The 27127-nt window shown below is 36.8% G+C and overlaps 1 protein-coding gene across 2 annotated transcripts in view; it reads left to right on the top strand.

Annotated features, from left to right (window-relative positions):
• Positions 1–25015, top strand: part of GABRG2 (gamma-aminobutyric acid type A receptor subunit gamma2) — a 61713-nt gene extending 36698 nt beyond the window's left edge. Inside the window, exons 7-10 of one of the 2 annotated variants that reach the window (XM_071443135.1) lie at positions 17917–18069; positions 19596–19801; positions 21561–21584; positions 23014–25015. In XM_071443135.1, the coding sequence (XP_071299236.1) occupies positions 17917–18069; positions 19596–19801; positions 21561–21584; positions 23014–23289 (659 nt within the window). In that variant the 3' untranslated portion in view covers positions 23290–25015. The remainder of the gene's footprint in view (positions 1–17916; positions 18070–19595; positions 19802–21560; positions 21585–23013) is intronic. The other variant, XM_071443136.1, reaches the window with a different exon arrangement.
• Positions 25016–27127: the final 2112 nt, after the last annotated feature.

The raw sequence follows: 27127 nt of genomic DNA, 5'->3' as shown, positions 1-27127 counted from the left end.
AGGGACATCACCCCTGGAGCTGGTGCAGAAAGCACCCAGAGCCAAAACTCCTCCACTTTGCCATCTCTTTGACAGTGACAGGTTAGATCTTTTTGGTTTAATAGGCAGGAAAAAACCAAACAATATTCCTTGGGAATCAATAGGTTTAAAACTCTCAGAAACTGAGAGAATCTGATGTTTCTGTTCAGGTTTGTATCTATAGAGATTCAGGCATAGAAATCCACCTGCTTCTACCTAATCATATAAAGAGTTGAAAAGCTCTTTGATGATTACTTTTCATTTTCTGAGAGAGGTTAAAGAATTTTTTCCAATTTCAGTGACATTAATTCAGCCATTTTTTTCCTCTCAGATTTTCCTAGACTCAATGGCAACTGACTTACCTCAGTAAAACAAAATCATGACTGTCCCTGAGGAAAAGGGTTCCTGGGGCCTGAAATCCTCCTCATAATAACTCCCCAATTGAACAGAGATTCTTGAGGGTGAAGGTTTTATTCTGAGTCTGTCCTTCATAAGGTTTTCCATGTCTAAAAGCATGGCCTGCTAGAGCTTAAACTGAGCTTCAGAAAGGTCAGATAAGGATAAAAAGAATTAATATACAAGTAACCAGAGAATAAGGGATAATGTGGGATCTTACAAGCATTTTCACTGAACTTATTGCTGGGTAATTACAAAACACAGATGTTACAAGCAAGATTTGTTCTGCATTAAATATACTTGCGTAGATATGATAGAACACTGCCTTTAAATAATATTTGTTCATTTAATAGCAAGAAAATAATTAGATCTTTTAAGATATTTGAATTATTTAAAAGAAAGAAAACCAAGAAATTTGAATCTTTCTAATTTTATGCTAAAATCAGCAAGTTAACAGGGTGAGTCTATATCTTAAAACACTTCCTGGACATAACCAAACATAAAAATTCTTGTGCTGCCTCTTATGCCCCTATGAATATATTTTCATAAGTACTGGTGACTCCTTGAGACAAAGCATATTAACCCAACTCCCTCCTATAATTCCTGTTTGGCAATGAAATCATCCTCCTCCAACCACTGAGTGATTTTTCAGAAACATCACAAGAGAAAAATCATTGTAATGTCACTCTTGGACTTGCAAATAAATCTAATTATAATGAATTGCAGGGAAAAATCTTTGGTTCAAAAGGATCAGACCAGGTGACATAGTAGTCAAGAACAATGTATAGTCACAATTACTTTAGAATTAAAATAAGTCTGAGTATTAAGCATTTTTGCAATAGGTAATAAGCATGTTTAAATCACTGATAAAAATAAATATTTTTAGTGCACTGTTCAAACAGCTAAAGTTCAAGCAATCCTGTGATAAATCACAAGGTTCCTGAGCACTTCATCCTTTCATCTGCAGAGTACTAGATAATCCCTGCAGCCTGTAAACTGATCAGTGTAGTACTGAGGTCCATTTCTGTACTGATGTTTCACTTCCAGACCCTTTTTATGTCAAAAAAACATGTTTGTAGTACAATGATTGTAAGATAATGTCTTGGACGTTTTCTTCCCTTGGCCTGATTTTGTTATTCACCATCTTCCTCATTTCTCAGTGGAGATAAAATGAATTCATTAGGATGTGTGAAGATGAGGACAGCTTAGTGTTCATAATGTGTATGGAGCAGGGATAGTTCATTTGAAATAGATTTTGCTTTGCCTGGGGCACATATATGTCCTAAATAATAAACATACTCCTCTAAGGCTGTTCTTACACAGTTAAATCCCTTCACTTTGCAAGTGCAATTTCTAGTTTCTCAAACCCCTGTCATTACACTGCATTTTTAGTAACCTACTTAGCTAAGATGCTGTTTTGTTGTCACTGTATTTGAATAGATATCATTGAAAGGCTGGTTGGAAATAAGACATACAAGTCTGTGTCACATGTAACAAGAGCCAGGCAGCATCCATAGGAGCTAATAATACTCAAATTCAGCCATATGTTAGAAAAAGACATGGAAAAAGGAAATAAAACTAAATTAACATCACTAACTTGGAAGAGACCTTCACAGTGAGCTTTAATTGTTAATTATTTGTATCAAATAAAATGGGAGAAACAAAAAAAGAATACACTAGGGTGTTAAATGAAAATGTGTAGATGATGTACAACCTACTGAAACTCTCTGCTGTACTTTGTGACTACAAAATATTCTACTTACATTTTTAGATACATGTTACCTACAATTCCATATCCCATCCTACAAGACTGACAACACATTCTCAACAGAGGAATATAGTAGCCTAACACTAAGCATGGTCTAATGTTCAAATAGCTGTCATCAGCATTGTATATTCCCAAACATTAACTCCCTCATTTTGTATTGTTAAAACAAATTCTGAATTGTAAATAGTGTGTGTTTTAACTGTTGTCTTTGAAACAAGGCATAATTGCCCTCATTTCAACGTACATTACAGAAGCTAAAAATATGCCACTTATCTCAAAAAGTGATACAGTCTATTAAGTGAGTTCTTTGCTACTCTCAAGAAGATTGCATAATTAAGGCTAAAGAGCTGCAGGATAAAATTTATGTAATAATACTTGCTTGTATCATGCCCTATATAGGAGAATTTGAAAATATTTTTCAAGATTTAATGCATAAAGTGCCACAACACCCTTTGTGTGTCTTAATGCTAGAGACTAGAAATGTTTATGAAAGTGTTCAGTAATTGTTATTTTTTCTTTCTTGCCTATTGTTCCAAAAATTGACCAAATTTGAAAAATTTTGATGAATGCAAATAATGTGCTCTTGTTGATTGGAGCTCAATTTCTTCTATTTTAATCTGAGAGCATGACTTTGAAGAGGAAGGGGAGTCAAACTGTGTAGGTAACAAACCCCCCATACAAACTTGCTTCCATTCTCAGTGCACAGGTTAAAAACATCCCCCAACACCTCACTTCCTTTGCCTCCCTCCAAAAGTCCTACAGTGTGTTGAGACCTTACCAATTCCAATTACAAACAGCAATAACTATTTGACCTTTCTTAACACTCCTCCTCTACTATGGCAAAATGCAAAAACACACAGTCAACAAAGAAAATGCATTGATTTGATTATCTTCTGTTGCTACCCAGTAATACTTAAGCAAAACCAGAGGAAAACAAGTTTGAATGTTTTCAACCATCCTTGTAATTCACCAAAATTTCCTTTCTTATCTTATGGTAGCAAATGTCTGGTCTGAAACTGAGCTGGTGGATTGTCCCCCTTAGGATTACAAAATCCTAAGGGGAAACAGCAGAATCTTGAAACTGCATTTATTGACTTTGGTTATACAAATGCAAGAGCAGTAACCAGGGCACTCGTGACAGAATACTGCCACTCCACTTGGCTCTAGTGCTAAGGGTTTGAGCTAAGAAAAAATATTCTTGAGTAATTCTATTATTTGATTTCACCCTAGAAAAAGCAAAAAATATTATTGAAAATGAAGAAAATTAATTTTCTTCCCATTTTTATTTTGAAAAACAAGGATTGTCAACAACTCTATGACAATATTTAGAGAAAAAACTAGCATACCATCAAGTATAGGTATAGGAAAACCTTTGGATATCTTTCTATTCTGAGAAAAAAAATGTACCTTTGGTGACAAGAAAAGTAAAAAATTTTGTCAAAAGAATTTATTATTAGAGAATATCAGGGACTACCCATGGAAAAAAAATCTTACAAAACAATATAAAAACAAATTTAAAGGAAAAAGTAGCTTTTCAGAAAAGCACAATGAGGAGCATTAATTTTATGACAATTCATTTACACTGGAAATGTAAACTTGGGAGATACAAACTCTTTTTTTTTTGAGATAACATTCCCATGATAGTAGAATTGTATTCCAAAATCAAGGTTGCTTGCTCAAGGTAATACAAATGAACAACAGATGAATTCTTTCATATTGAGAGCTGCTTGAAGAACTTTGTTTATACCTGTATTCATGTTTTCCAACATTCATTTGGCTTAAAAATGTGTTCACATAGAGATGTTAGGATCAAAAAACAAGGAGGAAACTACATCAGTACAAGATGTATTTATCAAAAACTACCAGCAGTCATCTTCTTTTGAACTTCTAGAAATAATAAAATGTTTAAAATTGATCTGGTTGAGAGCTGCTGGGATGCAATTGGAAAACACCACTATCATTGATACATTAAAAACTGAAAGTCATGTTACAAATTAAGCCTCTGAATTCAGTAGAATGAAAGAGTAAGGCAGTGTTTTCAATGCTCTTTGGGTTACTCCTTCTCCCCAGCTGCACTATGTGCACATGAACAGCAAAATGCTTCCTAGGGAACGTGGCCAGCAGAGCTGGGCCAGGATCAGCCCCTGCTGCTGGGCATGGCACCATGGAGGAGCAGAGCTGCATTTGCTGGTGGGGATCTCTGTTTCCTGAAGAACACTGGATGGCATTTCCATAGCTACATCACTTTCAGGAAACTCATGAGCCCCTTCAAAGCAAATATTTTGTTGGGTGTGAGAAGTTAGTGTTTGCAATTTTATTGCTTTGCCTCAGGCTTTGAGTATCCTTCTCTCTTTATGGCACCTGAGGTAACATCATGACTGTCCTAGAGTGAAAGACCACTGCATCATTTCTGCATCCAACCTCTCACCCTGCCCTGAAGTCTGGCAACCTCTGTAGAAAGATCAAAACAAAGAGCAAAACAAAGTGTTTTCTGTAGAAAGAGTGAAACACTTTGAAAGACACTTTGGAGCCTATCAACCTTTTCTGATGCCTGTCACTTGTTGCAGCCTTACCTCTCTTCTACAAACACAGCACCCAAACTTCTAAAGATATAACATAGGAGGCCCCCCAGAGATCTGGCTTCCAGGGCCATCAATCACTTTACCATGTGGAGGGTGCAGCCCAGCCTACAGGGTACAGCTCAAAGCACAACTCCCTCACCACAGTCCTGTGGGACTCCAAAATCAATCCTTCTCTGCATGTCTCACAGTGCTTTGGATCCACAGTTGCCAGTTAATTTTTAAAAGCTTCCCAGGACATAACATTTTAAAATGTTAAAAGAAAAAAAGCCTTAAAAAAAAACATTACCCATGGATAATGGGTACACATTGTTGTAACCTCACTTTCAAGATGACATTAAGAGGTTGCACTTTCGGGCCTGAAAACATACAGTGTGATGGCAATACACACTGTGACATGGAATAGGGACTCCCAGGGGAACCAGTTTTGTAGTAGCTGTGAACTTTTATCCTGAATATGTCTGTCTGAGAAACAAATACTTCTTCAAAGGTCTCCTCTTGAAAAGAGAGAGCCATTTAAATACCTTGTAGGATTTGGACTAGGGTGATTACATACACCTAGAAGATCTACCTCTATCTGTGAAGTTGCTGACTAAAGCTTCAAGATGATTATCTGTAGTCTTTAAAGATTTTTTTCACGTCCTAAGCTTGATCTATTTGACTTCAAATGGCAATACTGGGTATAAATTATTCATGATTCATAGCTGTCTCTTTTGAGGCATGATCTTCAAACCAAGCATCCTCTTTATCTCTGTTTCTCCCTTCAGGCCTGTGGCCTTGCTCTTGGTATTAAGTACAGTTTTAGAACATCATCTCATTGTTTGCCATTTTTCATAGTTTCTCGCTTTTTCTTTCTCAGTTTCTTGAACACCTTCCATGGTTTTTTAAACTTTACATTTATTTGCTATTTTAATAATAATCTAGTTGCTTCTACTTCAGTGTCTTTATTTCTTCTCTGATTTTAAAAATCCTTTCTTTCCCCCTTCCAATAGCTAAAGATGTAGTGTTTTTAAAGGCTTTTTTCTTTCCTTCAACACTTCTACTTTTTATCTAATGTCAATAATATCCTCCTAGAAAGCTAAAGAGGTTAAAAACACACCCAAATACAATTGCCATCTCCTTTCTTAGCATATAAATAACTGTTCTATTAGAGCTAGGTTTTTTTCCATTTCATTTCCTCACCAATCACACCTCAGACAATTTTGCAACACCTACTTTTGCCAGTGGATGTTTCTGCTGCTACCTCTGATAGTGAACAAGATTAAATTGCACATTGCTGAAGGTTTGCACCTGGTTTCTGCAAGACAAAATACTTAATAAACGAGAAACAATTTGAAATCTGCACACAGAGCAGGCCTTGTCCTCAGGCAAACTGATAGCAGGAGAATGAAAACCATGTTTGCCTCTCAAATACTGGTCCACAACAGTCTCCTCTAGAACAATGTCTCAAACATAAAAAGAAATATATTCATCGTATTTTTATCAAAAACTGTTCTAGAGTAGTTCTAAACACCAACAGTAAGAACATCATATTTTTAATAGTCATAGATGTGAAATCTGGAGCACTTTCTTCTAGGGAATTTGGTAATCTCTTTATGTGTTGTGGTTTTAAAGCATGGTTTTAACAGATTTTAGATGATTACAAAATGTTGACAATAAATGAGTTACTCTCAAACAAGTCAAACTAAACACAGACCCAGATACATGTAGTGAAAATATTTTTCCTTTCATTCTGAGCTTTTGTATGTAGGATTTGTGGTATTTTAAAAGCAGAAGTCACATAGATATGCCTCTATGTAATATAGTAATATATGTAACACATCACTTATTTCTGTAATACACGTGACTTCATGCAATTGATATATTCCTTTTACTGAGCTCAGTTCAAGGAAAAATGTAACTACTGATCTAAATCCTGTGAGGCGGGCACCCTTCTTGAACATGCCTACTAATGGGAACAGCCTGCTCCTGTATAGCCTTCTAGAAAAGCACAGCTCACATGGGAGTGAGCACACAGTGTTTTCCAACAGGACTATTTACATTTTATGATGTTATCCTCGTTGGGTTCTTGTGCTCAAAGGTGTTTTCTTTTCTTACTGAGCTCTCTGAAGCCCAGGACATGTGGTAGGTTACCACTCTGCTTTGAGTCTGGTCTGTATAACTTTTGCTCTTTGATGTTTTGCCTTCTCATACTCAAGTAAAATTTAGTCTTTTTTTGGTTAGTTGAATTGGTTTTCTGGGGGTTTAAAACTAAATATCCACTGATGAAGTGTCCTAAAATATTTAATGGAAGTTAAAAATAAATGGAATTGAAATACTAAAAAAAAAGGAAAAAAAAAGTCAGCCTAATGCTGGAAGCTGAGCAATAAAAGCAGATGTATCCCTCCCTCCCAGCACCCCTTGGGCTCTTTGTTTATGGTACTGTCTTCCCAGTCATCTCCCTGTGCACCCACTGGAAGTGAGATGCTGGTGTTTGAGTGGTATTTCCTTGTATAAATATTTCTTCTGCTGGGGCGTTCAGACAGGATGAATCTGTGAAATCTGGAGCTCCCCTGCAGAACGTTGCCTCCATGCAGTCATGCCTTCTCTCCTCTGCAGAGGAGGGAGAAGGAAACATCAAGTTTTATTGCAGCCCCAGGTTATGTATTACTGTCTCCTGGCCCTGAAAATAACTGGAAACATCAAAACCAAAGATTAAATGTACTGTATCCTCAAATTCCTCTCCTCCCCTAATGAAAGGCATTCAGAGGAATTCAAGAATGACCTCTGCCATGCAAGGCAATTCACAAAGATACAAAAGCAAATCTGAGAAGGGATGTTTATGAGCTATATTAGTCACTTGCAGTTATTTCAGCAACCAGGACTTGCACAAAGCTCATGAAACAGTACTAATTTCAAGGGAGTTCTCCAACATGTCTGTAGGACTGCTGTTATTTAAACCAACATTATTAAATACTTGATTTTTTTTTGCCTCGTTGCACTCACCAAACAGGCCTGTATCTAATTTATATTTGCAGTTTTTAACCTAGACCTTAAAGTGTCACTTTTATTTAATTCCCATTTTTACATCTTATATTTCTCTTATTACCCCTGGACTTGCCCAGACTCTCTTTTCAGACAAACTCTTTGCAGAGTTGCCTAGAAAGTCCAAATATGTAGACCCATGGTATGGTATCAATCTTGTGCTTTGCCATCCCATAAAATAAAAACAAGCACAATTTGGTGCTTTCTTTCTCAGACATGAACTGTTGAAAATTTCAACATGATAGAATTTACATAGTTTTGACAATCCTTATTCCATGCCATTTCATAATTCTGATAGTGTGTTTGATCTAAAGTACCAGGGACGTGTTATACTTCATGCTTTGAAGCACAGAAACAGAAGTTATTTCCAGTTCTTCCTGCAGCAGGAAGGTTTGGATGCTGTCAGAAAGTGGTTATACCATCTGGATACCTTGAAATCAATGAAATATGTAATATAATATATGTAGTCTAATGTTTTATTATAATAAAACACTTAGTTGCTTACATTGATGACTACATTATATCAAAACCGGAATTATTATAGCAATAGGTTAAATAATCAAAATTGAGCAAGTCATTATTTTAAAGATGCACAGAGCCCTGCTATAGGTGCATAATTTTCTTGAAGCAGACAGCTTTTCTTGAGGTATTCAGATAGCAACCAGACATCCAAAAAAGCCAAAGACACAGGATGTGTCAGGAACCGCAAAATTCCTGACAGAACAACACCCCAGCTGGTGCTGCTGTCTGGAAATGGTGACTCTCTTTCTCTCTTGACTTGCTATTTCCTGTAATCCTCACATTTTCTAACCTCTGAACTGGATGGACTTTATTGCAGTCAGTCAAAGAGGTTCTTTAGAACCTGAACAACTCCTGAGCATTCCGAGATGAGACACTGAGCTCTCATCCTTGGTTGATGCTTCCTAGGCAAGGAGGAAAGGGAAAGACAACAGAGCGCACTATAATTTGAAGATTATTTGCATCCTGGAGCATCATGGTTCAGTCACAGAAGTTGCAAGCTATTGCTGCTGTCACATCTGAATACTAATCCTGCACACTAAAAGCCCTCCTGTGTTTGCTAATGCCAATGTAATAGCTTATTCACCTTCACAGACAAGCAAAAAAAATTGCTTTTAATTATGTCGCAAACTCGAAAAAAAATCATATCATGGGCAAACACACACAGTCAGTAATGTTCATTTTCCTTTCAGACTTCTGGCATTTACAGATAAAACCTTAGAAACAAACACACCTAAGTGCCCATTCAATACATTTCCACATACTGACATTTTTCAGCAACAAAAAATTCTCAGGCTAAATCATGTCTCTGTGATTCCAAAGAGTAGGTGCAGACAACAGTAATAGATTTTAATTACTGCCTAGTGTCATTACATTATTTCCTCCTATAATTAGAAACTAATGAGAAACGGAACACATTCTGTCAAATGAACTGAGAAAACAGCGTTTCAAGTGGAATGAGTGGCCAAGGACCAAACAAAATCCAGAACTGTTGGGCAGAAAGTCACGTCATACATAAAGAAATTTCTCTTGCTTGGATGAGTGTAATGATTCATCTCATTTTGCACAAGTTTCATCCGCTGAGATTGTCATTTCACAAACATCAACTAATTGCAGCTCTCTTCTGCCTGCTCCCACAGGAAATCAAGGTGTTTAATGGCAGACATTAACACACAGACATGCACCTTACTGCCTCACTTTTTAAAAACTGCATCAAAAAAAAAAAAATAGCAGATCTCCTCCCATCTCCTGCCCTCCATCCAGCTGTGCAATGCAGTTAGGATTCATCCCTTGGAATGTAAATTGAAAATCAGGCTTGCAGCTATCTGAATCCCAGAGATAATCTTATATAAATGGACTACTGTGCAAGCTTTGTCAAAATCTTAATATTGTTTTACCTCATTGCATAATCAAACTATAATCACAGCTTAGAAATGGATATTAAGAATTGCTATTATTAGATTTTTTGGGGAAATCACTCAGTACAGTTGCTGTGCTGTACCAGCAGTGACCATGGCTCACCCCATTTTTATGTAATGCCAGCAGTCAGGTAGGGAATGGCACTGCTTCCATGTGCAAGTCTGTTAAAAGCAAATGCCTGCAATGCCATGGCCTATTTTCTTTCTGTGTCCTAAAGGCTAAACATTTAGACCATTTTATATCACTTCACATGATGACTTCTCTATAACACAATTAGTAGTATTTTGCAGCCAAACCTCAGAGGGAAAGAGATTATTGAGCATTTTTGGAAAGGAAGAGACTCAAGTTATTTAACTCTCTGGCCCTTGTACAGTCTAAAAATCTGTCAATAAAAGAACAAAAACCTCTGAAGGACAGAAGGAACAAAAGGGCATTTGGCAAAGAATGAGATAAGGAGATTTCTGGTGAACAGTGTTCCCTCTGGTTTTACCTTTTCTCCAGACTTCTCATTTCTGGCTGTGGCAACAAATAAATCTCATACCTATCAGCCTATGATTGGTACTGCGATCAAATTTGTCCTGTCTTTAAGGAAATTAATTCATGCACCCAGTGATCAAGTACTTCAGCAAAAATTATTTTTGTGCCATGTATGTAAAAACATTGCACTGTAAGAGAGAATATAATTTTTCCATGTGACAAAAGGCCAGTTTTAGAAGGACATTGGTACTGAACTTAGACTTATGAATATTCTGATCTGTTGGAAAATGAAAAAAAAATAGGTCACTTGAGGTTTCACACAAGATTATTATTGGAATAAGTCAAATCTGAATTCTTATAGAAAACTGTGTCTTTAGAACCAATCTCATGTTTTCTTTCTGCCACTGTAACACTGTAAGACATCCCACTGAACTGTATTTGCAGGCTGACTCAGTACCCTCACCAAGACAGTAAATGCCAGAACTCCAAATATAGACCCTGTCAGGGCAAGATAGGAGATGGGCACAAAAACCAAATGAAGATTGATCAAGACAAATACTAATACCAATCTAAAGCTATTTATGTGATTTTTCATCCTAGATTAGAGCTGTACTGTACAATATAATCCACAGTCTGATACTTGCTTGATCTGGTAGAGGTCTGATTCCTGACTCCCATTCTCTGCTTTTCCTGCCTTTTCTGGGGGCAGGGATCTGCCTCAGCCACTGCTGAGCAGAACATAGACCAGAGCTCGGTACCAACACCTGATTTGACATCAAAGAGAAAAAGCTTGTCTATATTCCTTTCTTTTTCTTTCATTTTCTCTCCACTTGCAGCAGCTTTTGGGTAACCTCACTGCCCTCCAGCGTGCCAGGAGGGCACACAGTGGGAAGGAAATCAGCTGCTTTACAAGCAGTGACCCACAAGTTTACCAATTAGATATTTTCTTTTATTGCAGTATATCTGTCTAGAAATGACACCAAGCCTAACTCTTTGATGAAGGATGCATTTTGAATGCTTCTGGCCCCATTTACTATTATTTTTATAGCCTGTACTAATCCAGCAACTTTTTAAGAACTAGAGAGATTTAGAAGCTCCTACAGGAGATATTCAGAGACATCATGCACCACGGTTTTAATGGTATTTCCAGGTACCATGACTAAACCCAAGAAAACACATCTATTCCATCAAAGTACCATTTACCATTCCTTCTTTGAAAATAAACCAAGAGCACTAGCTGTGTTCTCTGCCTAATAGAAAAGGAGACTGCTGGCCATGCTGACAGCAAAAGAGAGAGACAACAAGGATGTATCTATTAGCTATTTATGAGGAAAAGAAGATAAATTCTGCTGCCACAGTTGTTCTTCATTAACAATTGATTCAGTTTATATTCATTACTTGTAGCACAAAGGTGATGCTACTTTGGGGATATTTCTATCACACAAGACTTGGTTTGGTCTTTAAAAGTTCTCCTCTAATACCAGACCAACACAAGTCAGTTGTACCATTTCAGTGCTTCTATAAACATTCAATGACAAGAATAATTAGAAATTTTTAAGATTTGGTTTTCCACTGGCAGACTTGCAAGCTTTTCTCATTTCTATTCTGAGGTGACAGTGCCCTCCTGTGGCACGAGGTTTTGTTTTTGCTTTTTCCCCTACGTATACTCCATCCAGAAAGATGAACTGGTTAGGGTTTCCCATTTAGAAGCATGTCATTTATTTATATAGCTGTTTATATGAAATAATTTTGAGAAAAGGTTCCATTTCTATCTCTATTTTCACATGTCCCTTTAAAGAAATATTTTAAAAAGTGCTTGCCCCTCTCTGTATGGTTTCTGTGTAAATTTGGGGGTTAAAAGCCCATTGGGAATCCGGACAGTGGGTGCATCTCTGTCTGCAGGGACCAGGTGGTTGGTATTTGCTGCACATACAAAACTGTGCCTATTACATACCATATAATTTGTAACCTATGTCAATCCTAGTTTTTAGTAAGTTGATCTGTTCTTAAGGAGCAAATAATTGTTAGAAATTCTGGGCGAGTCTGGATAGTGCATTACTCTTCTCCTATCTGGCTTTTTTTGGCAGTTTAACAAATTCATGTAGCGGAGAAAAACTTTAGATTTTAAAGGATATAATAAAGGTACCTGGTAGCTTGTGCTGGAAATTATTGATTCATAACCAATGTTCTCCTACATAATTTGTTTTCTCCAAATATTTTAAAAGTTTAAACACAAAAAGCTCTACATTATAAACATTATCAGAATTACTAAAACAGATATTGATTTTTATACTACTAAACATTGGCAAAAATATTTAAGATAACTACACACTCAAAGAAAATCCTGTTCAGACCCAGGGATAGAAGACTTCTCATTACTTGGGGAGAAGATCTCCACAATGAAACCCCTGACACCCTGGAGTCAGCATGAGGTGATGAGTTCATGTGCTGTAAACTCTCAGCAGCACAAAGAAATTCTGGACATTTTAGGTAGAGAATATATAAAGGAACAAACACAGTTTGAGAAGAGAGCCACTTCTACCATCCCTCTGTTTCTGTGGTGCCGTTCAGAGTGGTGTGTAGCTTTGTAAGAAACAGAGAGAAATGAAGTCTTATAAACTCCCAAAACCCTCATTCATATGGACATGTCTATGCACACACTCACTGTTTTCCAAAGCTTTTAAGTTAGCCATGAATGACTTAATAGTGTAAACCCATAACAAGGCCAGCCCTTCACCTAATTGAATTTCCCTGTTCAAAACTCCATATCCTGAACAGAAATGAAACACTGAATTTTCCCCAGTCAAAAACCATCTGAGAATGAACTCAACTAACACATACAAGTAACTTGACTGTGTGGCTAATATATGATTTTTGAAGCTCTTCTGCAGTTCTTTCAATAATTTAAGTCCTACAGTATTTTAAACAACAGAAGGAATCTCACAATACTAAGTATGAAACAGTCCTAGCTCTAAGTGCTGCTACCTGAACTATCATTAAGACACCAATTTCTTGTGGTGTTATAAAAGTGTTCTTTTCTCTTGCATTTGCACTAGCTACCAAATCACTTCTGAGTACAAATTAGAGGCTTTTTTCCCCAGTACCTTACACTTTGCACAGTCACTTAAACATGCATAAAGAGAGCGCTAATGGGTGTAATTCCCCATTCACTTTGCACAGGTATAAACGACTCTTCAACCAGGGAGCAATGAAGGCTCACACCCAGTGAGCTGATTAAATCACTTAAGCACAGTGTACATTCCCCCTGGCTGTGCTTCCTGGCACGACTAATTCCTGCTATTGAACCTTTGGGACCCAGGCCAGCACATGTGCACAGATGGTGCTCAAATCAGGAATTCACTTCCCCTGCTGTAGGACAGAATCCTGGTATTCAAATCACTATGTCACACAAGTGTAGGGTAGGAGGAAGACCACGATTTCCAAAGTTCATACAGACTGCTATGAGGCTGTCTAAATTAGGATGGAACAGGTCTGTCAGAAATAAAACCTTCTGCAAGGGTTTACTAAGGTCACAAGCACTGAATACTGATTAATTAATCTAATTTTCAAATTATCTCCTGCTCTGGAAACGACTTAAAGTTCATATACTTCCTCTGTGTGCACCAAGATAAATATTCAATTTCCCATTCAGTGTGGCAGCATGAAGATGCTGTGTCTCAAGTCAGAACACTGCTCTGCATCTCTTGATCTTCCAAATATAACTGGGAGAAATAATGCACTTAGCAGAAAATATGATATGAGCATTTATACATGAGGATAAATATGACCTGGATATCATTGTCCTGAGGAAGTGCATTCTGGTTTAAATATATGTCATTAAATATAATTCATTGTCCTTTCCATGAAGAAACTGGTTAACTTGCTAGTGTGTCTTCAGATGAAGACTATGTCTGTCTACATGCAGATACAAACACAGATCACTACAAAGGAATAGCAGAAATGTGCACATTCAGAGAAACAGAGGAAGGGTGTCAATATTTAAGGGATCAGTTATTACACTCCTCAGTGTAATAAGATTATTTTTTCCAGGGAAATTTTGTATTTCTTAGAAGGTCAAAATTACGGAGGTGTTATTTTCTAGACAGACGTCATAGAAATATACCTCAGAATGGACAATATGAATGTAAGGTCTCTGGTGAATGGCTAAATAATCCAAAATCTTCTGATTACAATGCCAAATGTTGAGGGTTTAAGTGTGTTGTCTTACACAGATACTGTCAGGTTGCACTATCATTCATTTCTAGAAAACTCCAAAAGTGTATTAGTGCTCCAAACAGCAATCTGGCAGTCTGAGGAGCTTTCTTGCTGCAGCAGACAATAGTGGACAAACAAGACACAGAGCTCAGGGAGAGAGGATGAAGTAGTAATGAAAAGATTATAAATTTGCCAAGTGAGGACTAATAAATGACATTATGCTGAGGATCAAGTCTAGCCATTTTTAACTAAACTAATGTCTTAGTTTGACAGCTTCATGCAGGCATCACACCAGGAGTGAAAAATCACCTGAGGCACAGAGATAATCTGAAAATAACAGAGTATTTAAACTGGTCTCAGCTAAAGAGCTGAGACGTGCATGAATAAAGCCAGAAAATAAACCAAATCTGGATAAAAACAGGGCTGGGGCAAGATGCCATCAAGAAAGGTGTGATTAAAGCAAAGCACTGTCAAGTCTATGTTCCACATGGGATTTAATGCATTTGATGTTTTGGATGTATGTGTTGTGACAACTGAGACTGAATCCTAAACTTCACATCTCAGGTCTTGCATTATTTTCTATGTTCAGAGTTGTTTTTTAATTCAAATTCTCAGAAGACCTGCTGTTATATCATTCCAACATCACTTAAGTAAACTTGGCAATCCCAGCAAGATACTTCTCTGGAGCATTGCAGCACTTAGTCCTCTTTTCCTTATCTCATTGTTGTCACAGTTTTCCCTGGCTGGCAATTGAGTACACGTGGCTTCTCACCCACTTCCCACCCACCACCCCTCCCCAGTGGAGAGGAGAATGAGAAAGAAAAGGTAAACCTCATGGGCTGAGACAGGAACAACTTAATAATTAAAATAAAATGTTACTATTATTAGAAATATGTAAATAACACTAATTATAACTGCAACAATAAGGGGAGAAAGTGACAGAACCCCAGAGAAGCAGGTGATGCACAATGCAGTTGGTGCAAAGACTGATAAGCCCAGCCCACTCCCCCAGCTCGTGTACTGGGCAAGACATCCCAGGGTGTGGAATATCCCTTTGGCCAGTTTGGTTCATGTTTTAAAAGGTCATATGGATTATGTAATGAACAGCAACAAAAATATTAAAATAATGCATACAATACTGTAAAAATGTAACTATAATAATTTACTGTATAAAAAGCATTTCTTGGGTTAAGGGAAAAATTCAGACAAGTCTCCATTGACACCAGGGGATCACTACTAAAACCAAACAAAAAACCAGAAGTATTTGGAAATAGTCTATAAAATAGAAGGACTAAGGATGCTCTCTCTCTACACACACAGATGTTTATTCATATGTTCTCCACAGCACTCCTGGGCTGGGTTTGCACACCCAGCTGTTGAACAAGGACAGTGTGTGAGGGAGGGCTTGCACTATGCCTTGGTCCATCTCTATTTAGCTCTTCTCAGCACAGATACTGAGTTTTGGATTTAAGTCTAATACCTATAGGAAAGTTATGGCTTGTATACTGAAGTCTGATATTTTCTGTTCCTCTGAGTACAAGGCAGAAGGGCTACTGCTGCCAAACAGTTGGGCAAAAAGACCTGTACAAGAATAGGACAAAAAATAAGGAGCAAGTAGTTACCTGGGATCTGGTACCTCACTCTTCTACTCCAAAAGAGCCCATAGCAGTTGGAACTTCAGTAGAAAGAAACAAGAACAGCAATAAAACATCCACATTTTAAACTTCAATTCTGGGTCTTTTGTACCTTTTTCTGTTCTAATCTATATTTGGGTTTATATTTCATCTCTTCTGGAAATTCTTTGTCCCATTAAATTGATATAATAACAGTGAGCACAAAATCCTTCTCTTTAAAAATGTTTGCATGGAAGTAAAACAGCTACTGCTTAAAGTGACTCTACCATATCATAGCAGAATAAAATTGAAATAGGAATGCTATTAATAGCATATATGAAGGTGAATGAATAAAGGGATAATTCCAACAACCGAAAAAAAAATCACTCCTTAGGAAGTTAATATATGATCCAGAGAGATGAAGAATGAGTCACACTGTAATTTTATGGCTTCAGCTTTGCAGTGCTGCTGCTGAGTGCTGGTTTTTGATAGGTTGACTGGACTTCTTTGGTATTTGAAGGACATGCACATACAATGCAAAGTATCTGTGACTGAAGAAAATCATCAGAGTGTACTTATCACACTTGTTTGCTCATATTCAGATGCATCACCTTAAAAACTGCATATATAAAATTTGGGGGCTTTATGTATTTGGTTTAATTGTAACATAATATAGTTAAACTAAAGCCAGTCAATCCCAGGAATATGGATATTCAATTAAAAAAAAAGTTACAAAGAAGCACCAGTTGAAAAATATTTCTGAAGTTTCTTCTGTGGTCAGGTTCAAAGGGATTATTCTGGGAGAAATTTAAATTCCAGAAAAGAAGGAACTCAACATTAACTAAAGGTACTGATCTAAGCAGAACTTGCATTAGCCACTCTTTGATAATGCTGGAAAACTAGCTCACTCTAAATTTGCAAACCATATCCTGTTTCCATTAGAGACTTCTCTGGGTGCATTTCACTGAATTGCAAGGAAGCCTTTGTACCCTGGGATTCTGTAGTTCCTTTGCAATCAAGATTTTTCCCAGGAGTGATGGAATCTGAAGTAAAGACAAGAACTAGAGGTTTTTTTAGTTTAGGAAAAAAACCACAAGCAAAACCAACAATGACAACAACAAAAACCAACAAAACCAGAAAAACTCACAAAAACTACCAACCAACCAAAAAACACCAAGAAAACTCACCTAAAATAACAAAAAACAAACCACATCAAAACCTGAAGCTTGGCTGTGTTCCTGAGCCCAGATGGAATTGACTTAACAATTTGAAAGGGGAAGAGAACCTGGAAAGACAATCACAAACTCCTGAATAAGAAGGATGTGTTATGTACACCTGAGTAACTTCTAGCCTAGCTTTTGTGGTCACTTAAGAAATGTGGATTCAAAGCATTTTAAAGGAGAAAATGCAACAGAAGATCAGCAGGAAAATAAAAAAAATAATTATTGATACAGCATAGCCTTGAAGAACAATTAAGAACATGAAAAATTTAGGAAGTACATCTGAAAGTGTCCAGCACTTGAGAGTGGAGCTGGGAGCACACTAATGGGGACACAGAGACTGGAGGAAGGCTGGACCCCACCACACCACACCCTGGGCTGCTGCAAGGGGACCACACCAGGCAGGTGTGGTGAGGAGGAATGACCTGGTTAGACCTGAGTTCATCTGCACAACTGTTAAATTTCCTAGTGAGGAAAACCACTGGTTCCTGAGCTAGAGCTGTGTTGAAGATGTATGTGTGTATTTGCCACCAGCACATCTGGTGAATCCCTTGAATATTTATGCACACACAACCCAGATGTGGAATAGGAAAGCCCTAGCTCTTACATAGAAATTTTATGTTGGTTTTTTAACATAATATTTTATTTGTTCTGCTTTTGTTTTACAGGAGACTATGTAGTCATGTCTGTGTTCTTTAACCTGAGCAGGAGAATGGGTTATTTCACAATTCAGACCTACATTCCCTGCACACTTATTGTTGTCTTGTCCTGGGTCTCTTTCTGGATTAATAAGGATGCAGTTCCAGCCAGAACATCACTGGGTGAGTTCCTGTTTTCTTTCCTGTTTTCTTCAAGCACTATCATGTTTAACTGACACCTGTGCAGATCATCAGTTTGTCAATATGAGAACAGACAACTTCACATGACCTCTCCTCATTCAGAGGAACACAGTAATTTCCAAAGAATAACACAAACTGAGCTATATTTGCATGTCTTCTTTTTTACCATGTCAGATTCTGACTATTGCAGATTGTCAACAATAAAAGCTTTCACATTTTTTCTGATTACAGCAGAATTTTTATGAACATCAAGAGGATGGGGACACACAGCTGGCTTAGAGGCAGGGTGCATTAGTTTCACTTGTTCTACTTCCATATCACGGTGACTGGCAACACAAATTAAATAATTACTAAGAAGGAATCCACCTTTCTGGCTGTATGTCCAAGTGCTAACAAGGGGAGAATGTAGCACCATGACTACTTTAGAAACCAAGAATCAAGTACAGACTTCAGGCAAAAAACATCAACTGAATTTGGTGGCATCCAAAACCTTATACATGAAAATGTGACATGCAATTAATCAGAATTAGAAATTTCTACACATTTAGCAACTGCTCCACAAATAAACTAAGAGGCCAAATTAATCTTGCATGTGCAAAGCAGCTGAAAGAGTAAGAAATAACAAAGCAGAAACATTCAGCTAGAGAAACTTTAACACATTTTCTACTTCTACATTAAATCCACTCAAGTGAGAATTATTTCAGTTTTCCCCTCTGCATTTTCATTTCTTCACAGAACCACAGCACAGAGCACTGGAGTGAAAAATAGGGTACACAATTTTCATTTCAGACTCCCTAGAAGGAACACAACCAGTGGCTTCCATAAAAGAAGGCTTTAAGCATGTTATTGGTTTTTTTTCACATCCTCTTTGAAAGAGGTTATAAAATCTGCTTTAAAGAAGTACAAAATTAATAAAGGCATTCAGCTATTATTTTAAATTTTACCTAGATACACAAAACAGACTTGTCTCTCTCTTGAGAATTAATCTATTTGCACCAGTAAGAAAGTAAATCCAACAGTGCAATAAAAAATGTGGTAGATTTTAAGTCTTCTGATGCATTTTTAATGTTTTTCACATCACAATACATGCAACAATGTTCTGAAAGGGAAGGGATGGTGAGGCATGTCACAGTACTTCTCTTTCGTAAATCTGTCTCTTGCTCTGTTTAAGGATTTGAGCGCATAAAACCTAAACTTCAATTTTCAAAAAAAAAAATAAAAACTCCCCAGAAGTAAACTGCAAAACCAAAACCTTAAATTAAATTTCTTAGAATTCATCTAACCAAAGTACTCTACTGGCAGTGACCATGCAAAAATGTCAATTACCCTTGTTAATCCTCTAAGCTCCCACTGAACTGGCATTTCACTGCTAGAATGTGCTACTGAATACCTTTGCTGTGTGTTTGAACTCCAGGCACACTGCAAAACCAATCACAGAGAGATAACTGGCAAAATCAGTTTTCTACTTGAAGTAATGTTATTCTGGTTTTTTTCTGTCCATTTACCAGGAATTACAACTGTCCTGACAATGACCACCCTAAGTACAATTGCTCGTAAATCTCTTCCCAAGGTCTCCTATGTGACAGCCATGGATCTTTTTGTGTCAGTCTGCTTTATTTTCGTGTTCTCTGCACTGGTGGAATATGGAACTTTGCATTACTTTGTCAGCAACAGAAAGCCAAGCAAGGATAAAGACAAAAAGAAGAAAAACCCAGTACGTATCTTTTTACCAGCAAGGCCTAAAATTTAATAAGTTTTTCTGAGAGAGCATTTAAATCCCTCTTTAAACCTGTCCTTATTTTCCATACTTTTTTATTACCTATATACCCATCCTTTGTAACAATAGGAATGCCAACATTCACTTTGAGAATCAAAGGTCATGTATTACAGCTTTCTGGATGCCAGAAGATCTAATTTCTTAGAATAATGATCTTTTTAACCAAAGTGCTCTGCAAACCACAACTACCAAAGGCATTATTTATGTTATATATAGATCTCTTTATAGAAAAGATCAGTTTCTCTTATTAGTATTAGCAATATTTTATGTCCACAATGTTGACATGACTGCCTTGCTTATCAGGACTACAGTTAAACCTTTATATTCAAACTTGGGTGTGTTTTCTCCAACTTCCCCTTAGCATCTGTTTCCTTTCCATTGTTTCCTTAAATTCTTTTTTTGTATATTTCTTACCTTATTTACCTGCTTCTCTGCCTTAGAAAGTGATTTTGCAGTAGTTTATAACGATAGTTATGGATATATGCTACCCAATAGTAAAAATAATGTATAAAATAACAACAGAAAAAAAAATCCTGGGAACATCCTCAGTAGCAATTTGGGCTTTTGCCCAGACAGGCTAAGAATTCGATGCTTATTTTGTCCAGGACAGATTTCTCCTTGCCTTTGGCAACTGAGCTGAAAAATATGTTGTCTAGAATCTCTAAAACATTTAGCCTAATCATCTACCAAAAAAAACCCCAAACACCTAAAAAACAATAAAACCCCCCAAACCCAAACACCCCCCAAAAACCCCCAAAAAACCAAAGAGAAAACCCCCAAAAAACAACCTTAAACCAACCAAAGGAGGAAAAAAAAGTGAAAAACGTGAAGGAAAAGTGTTTTACATTAATAAAGAGTATTTTCATCTCCATTTCAGGCACCTAACAAAGAATAAAGTAATTTGTATTTGCTCTGCTAACATATTCAAGGACTTTTGAAAATATTCTCTTTTAGTTTTAAAATACATCACAAAAATGGATATAGAAAAAAATAGTAGTTAAGGAACCTTTCACTACATACTATTCCTATAATTTCAAGTTTAAAAGCTGCTGAGAGGTAGACTGTAAAAAAAAAAAGTAAAAAGATCAAGTGATGTGTTCTGTGTTAGATGGAAATAAAAGTATCTGTGTGTCTTATGCAGTCAGGACCAAAAGGACCAAAACTAGATGTACCTCAGATTTAATTGTTCACTTTAAGGCATCCACATGAGGAGGAATAACTTATTCTTGACATGGCCTATCTGTGAGCATCTGGGAAGAAACAGAACTATAAATGCTTGCCAAAATCCCAGTCACAGATTCTAAAAATGATAAAAGTAGTGTTCAGGGCAAAGTCTTAGAAAAAAGACTTTTTACCTTCAAAGGTGCTTCCAGAAAATGTGAATGGTCTCTTTCCAAACAGTTCAGCATAAAAGACTAAAATTCCCTCAGGATATGGAAATCTAACAGGAGTTTGATATCTTATGTCTTTGGCCCAGATGTAAACAAGACAGTGACAAGCTGAAAATGTGGGGGATTTTATGTTACAGATAATTGTTTCAATTGCTGTAATCCCAATCTCTCTATAAATTTAGTTATTTTTGACTTACCATGTTTTAGAAACATATTTTTAATTTACATTATTTTTGTCTCTTTCTTTCCTTTCTTTAATTTAAAACAAAACTCTCTGATTCTCTTTTCTGTCTACAAAATGAAAGCTTCTTCGGATGTTTTCCTTCAAGGTATAATGCTTTTTGGAATGGAAATTCACTGCATGCGACTGCTGAATTTAACTAGTAGAGCTTAGATGAGAGTGGTGTTTTGTCTGGTCTTTTCATTAATGAGAAAACTGTTCAAGCTACTTCCTAATTAAGTAGAATGGTTACAAATTCCTAAACAATTTGTAGAGTTGATTCAGCAGCCCAAATACCACTATGGTCCTGAACTTACATAAGTTCAGGAGTGACCAACATTATTGGATCGCATGAATTAAGGGAGTTTAACATTAAAACATTTCTGCTCCTCTCTCTCAATTTGCCATGGGATCCAATAGCACCAGCTAGCCTAAAACCTGCAATACACCCTTTTAGAACTCAACTCTGACCCTGGAGTTTTAATCTTTCTGATTTCACTCCTAATTATAAAGCCAAATCTGTTCTGATGTTGACCTGAGAAAAACTCAATGTCATCAATTACTCAAATGCTGTTCATTTTGCAAAAAAAAAGTCAGAGTTTTGAAAGGGTTTAAGATGCATATAGATTTTTAATGTTGTCACTGGATCAACACACTTAGAAAATTACTTAATATATCAAGTTGTGTTCCACATTGAAACCTTATCTCCATTCAGAAATGCAGAGATTTTATTAAAAAAAATTTAAAGGGTGGGGGGGGGTGGTGGGGGGAAGAAACCACATAAAATAAATGACATTGAATTTACATACATCGAATGGAATTGTTATGCTTCTCTAACGACTATCAGCATGAAATTTCAATGCCTATCATCCCAGCATTCACCCAGGGAATGTGTTTTAAATACTTGCTCAATTCATTCTAATTATATGTATGTATATATACATGTACAGCTACTATATAAAATTCAGAACATGTTGAACCTTCTAGTTGGTGAACATTAGTAGGTGGTGAGCTGCAAATATTCAAATAATTGGAGAGTCTTATAGAGATTCTTCTAATCTTCAAAAAAACCTAGGTTTTGCCTTTTTCCTGTGTATACATATTCTTTTTTCTCAACATGAACCACCCCTTCTAAAATCCTGCATTTCCAATTGATTCAGTTCCTTTCATGTGCAATACAAAAATTGCCTTCAGATAACAAGCAGCTACATAAACTCTAAAACAAAAACTCAAAATACCATCAATTACATTCCTGGATGTTTCATATAACCTGTCATGTTTAGTCAGTTTAGCTTTGAAGCTGATTTCCCATAGCTGTTAACTTTAGATTGGTTTGTGCTGCTTTCCTCTAAAGGGTATGATGCAACTGCTTTAAATAAGCTCAAGGTAATTTTGCCACTAGAACACCTCAGCAATTTCCCATGTATCCCCCACAGAACCATCATGCACATGTTGACCATCATTCCCAACCGGTCTGATGATAATAACAAAGTTTCTCTCTCTACCATCTCTTTTCATCTTTTGCTACTCCACCGTAGGCACCTACTATCGACATCCGCCCCCGATCAGCTACAATTCAAATGAACAATGCCACACACCTCCAAGAAAGGGATGAGGAGTATGGGTATGAGTGTCTCGATGGCAAGGACTGTGCCAGTTTTTTTTGCTGCTTTGAGGATTGTCGGACGGGGGCGTGGCGGCACGGCAGAATACACATCCGCATCGCCAAAATGGACTCCTACGCCCGCATCTTCTTCCCAACTGCCTTCTGCTTGTTCAACCTGGTCTATTGGGTATCATATCTGTACCTTTAAAAGCTGTAGGAAATCAGTGATATGAGCCTTACTCACTGAATTTCTTAGAGAGATGGTTTCCTAAATCCACTTGAAGTATTTATGATGCGCTTTATAGTGATCTGAATTCTTTAGTGCCATAATCCCGTAAATATCAGTCATATCATCTGTCCAAAAAATACCATCAGGTTATTGTGAATTACATGTCCATTCCACATGCCAAAATAATTTAAAAATAAAATCATGTCGATAGGTAATATACGCCTATACCTGCTGGAATAGAGAGAAACCGGGCAGACAGGACAAGGGGAGCATAGCAACATCACTTAATAGTTGATACTGTGATTCCAAATAGGAGTGAGAGAGAGGAGAATTCCCAGGTAAAGTGCTGTACAGTTTGTTAACATTGGCTATAATTATGCTATAGCTTTATTCTCTGTGGGCTTTTCTTTTTGGAAGAGTCATCTCTCACTTTGAATAGGTATTATTAAGCTAGGAAAATGAACTTCTACTCCCACCAAGATGAAAACAGACCTTTCCCTTTGCCATCCCTTTAAGAGCACATGTACAATGCTGTAAATATTTCAATACCTTATAGTACATAAAGCCTAGTGCATGCATCTTTTGGGGGCCAAAATAAATGAAAAAAGGTACTATAAAGTTATGTCTTTTATTTTGTGTCTCTGGATGTGCTATTGTAATTGAAATGTGGACAAACCTAATTTTCTTTTTTCTTGAAAACTTGCCCCTCTCCCTCATGCATGGAAGATCCAAGCAGACAGCACTGTCATGCAAGATATTAGAGAAGCCTTAAGGATTCAACTAAATAACATATAGACAAATCTGTTTGGCCAATATAATAGCTCATAAAGTGTAATGTATGTGTTCTCTGCAGTTGTAGCCTTCATTTCCCATTGTTAATGTTGCTATATTTCAACTGAATCTCCAGTAATTATACATTGCAAGATCAGCTTCGGAATTTAATCCACGTGCTTCTATTGTTCTTTTCCCATGTGGAGCTCCACTTTTTTCCTTACTCAAGTGTTTGTGGGGGTCTTTTATTCTTTAATTCAGTACAGGAAATAGCTTTTATTCTAGATGTTATTTTTACATAACAGCTTCAAGTTAATTTTGAAACATTAGTCCTTCTACTGTATATACACACACAATTCTCTGCCCATTCATGTCCTTGATCAGCAATAGTTGTTGTCAGTGCTGCTTTCACTCAGTGAGTACCTTTACTAAAACAAACCTTTACCATGGCTAGCACAGAATTTATAGATAGCCTCGAAAACAAAAGGGAACAGAAGGTGTCTCGGCTACTAAATCACATGTATGCAGTTATGTATGTATTTAAATCCTTCAACCCACCTGGGTGAATCCTGAAAACCACTGGTTTTCAGAACCTGTATGATGCTCAATTATGCAACCTTAAGCACATGTAAATATGACTGATGGTTTTTGTTTGTTTTTTTTTTTAATTTGTCAAAGATGCAAAACACCACCTCCAGAAAAGTGGGCTTGCAGCTTGAAAAGGGAGACCTATAGCTTAACACTACAGAATTATTATTAATTGAAATGGAGGAAAAGGAAAGTTTTCCAATGTCTGTATAGTTTTGGAAATAAAAATGTATAAAAAAGTAATATCTCTTGATCATCGATTGCTCCTAGTCCAATGTATTCAAAACATTTTAATAAAGGAATTGCACACACCTGTGGACTTTTTCAATAAAACTACTGCACTCAACTCCAGCTTTTCTGTGATGAGTTTGTTAAAAGCATGATTTAAGAACTAGACTGCTCGACCAGTTGGATTAATCAGCTGACTAAATATAAGTGATTATAATCCTTATAACCCTCTGCATTGTCTCATTTTGTAGTCAAATGGCTCATATATAACTTTAAAGAATGGAGACTAGTTCTTTTGAAGGTCATCTTATTATAATTTAAAAAAAAAATTGAAAATCACAGAATTGGAAGTACTCCAAAGAGAAATAACTTTCCTTTATCTACTAAGAGAGTCTCCACTCTCTGAATGGGTGTCAATTACCTTTCATATACGAAGGTGTTTCAACTGGTACCAGACTGATCTCTAATTTTTTTTTCTGCAGTAGTCAGTGATTTAAGAACTTTGTTTTATTTTCTTGCAATTAATAAGAGTGACTAATGCTATACATTTAGAATGGCAATTTTTCCCTGCTTCCATATAGGTTTTACAGATAATCACTATGAAACAAACCAGCCCTTTAATGCCCTCAGTCCAAGTGCATTTTGGTAAACACACATAGAATTATTTTTTTGTCATGATTTGTGGAATTAATGGGACACTAAGCACTTTACCCTAGTTCAGCCATCAGGTTAGCTGTGCCTAAGAAAATCTGCAGTACTGATGAATCAGATGCAATAATGAGGAACAAATGGTCCAATCCCTCACTTGTGCATGTTTGGCTTCTCCTTCCAGCAAGGGAGGAGTTAAGAATTGATATATCCCCACCTAAATAATGCAAACCACACAAACTGGGAAAGTGTGCCACATCTGCCCTAAGGAAGTGAATGAACTTTTCTCACCATGTACCATGACACAAAGTAAAGGAAATGAGACCCTAATCAGTGAAAAACTTCCCTCCTGCCACACTTACTGAGGGGATTTGTCATTTCCTTCTGGGGAAAATGGAGGAAATTCAAAAGGATTGTTTATGAGAAAACACAAAAACATTCCCAGCAAGAAACTGACATCAAAGTGCAATCCCAGTGTTCCTCTAATAGGGATTATTTACCTCTTCAGTACAGAAAAAAACCTTTGTGTTGTAAAGCCAGATTGCCACCACAGTACACAAAACATTGGGTATGATAAGTGTTATTATTCAGAAGAAAACTGCCCAGAAACCTCTCTTTAGAGACATGTTCGTGTATACATATCAGAGAAAACATTATGCTAATGTATACATTATACATACTAACTCTCCCAGCTGTATTCCAGAGAACAAACTCACTCCTGATGCACCAGGCTTGCTGAGATGTTTTCAAGCTCATCACATTGCAAATAAAGATTACTGCTCTGAGATGTGTCTGAGGATGTTCAGAGTGGCACTGGAAGTTGTTATCAAGTATACCCTAGTGGCACAATTATTTACTTGCTATTTACATTCCAAGAGCATGCAATATCCTGACTGAGACAAGACACGGTTGTCCCAGGGATTATACCACAACAGGACATCTTCAAAGCATTTATACATCTTTACACATTTATAACATTTACAAACCCAGATTGTAAATAAAGAACTGGTATTCAGGGAGATCACATGACTCAACAATAGTTCTCCTATTTTTTATGTTAGCCAGGCCAAAACCCCCCATTTTATCAAGCAAGTATGGAATAATTTTAGACGCTGTACAATAAAAAATGCTAAGGATACATACACACTAAAAAGGGAGAAAATAATCAAGGAATCTTGTTAAAAATCCACTGTACCTCATTTCTACCTCATTTTCCCACAGTTACATAAGTCTGGAACATGGTTGGGCTGGCCTAATAACAAAGTTTCAGTTTCAAAGACATGGCTGTTACAACAACTATTGGGAATCCAAATATTTAGACTTCCTGCCACCTGTGCCCCCAAAGCCCTTCAGTATTAAAACATGTAGAAAAAGAAAAAAAAAACATACTTATAAAATAATTAGGCAAATGAATAATGTCAGAAAAGGAACAAGAAAGCTCTGTTAACTGCAGAAATTTTAGTGGATAGCATTGTTTTATGCAGAACAAAAAGAGTTTGGCTTATCTGCCTTAGCACCAAAGCTGGGTTTTGTAGCACCATGGTAGAGATGAGCTGAAAAAAGGATTGGAAGACAATAAACA

This window comes from Agelaius tricolor, unplaced genomic scaffold, assembly GCF_023055355.1.
Source record: "Agelaius tricolor isolate 1412-34295 unplaced genomic scaffold, bAgeTri1.0.p SCAF_18, whole genome shotgun sequence".
NCBI classification, from domain to species: Eukaryota; Metazoa; Chordata; class Aves; order Passeriformes; family Icteridae; genus Agelaius; species Agelaius tricolor.
Note: the sequence above shows the minus strand (reverse complement) of the source record. Positions and strands in the feature narration are given on the sequence as shown.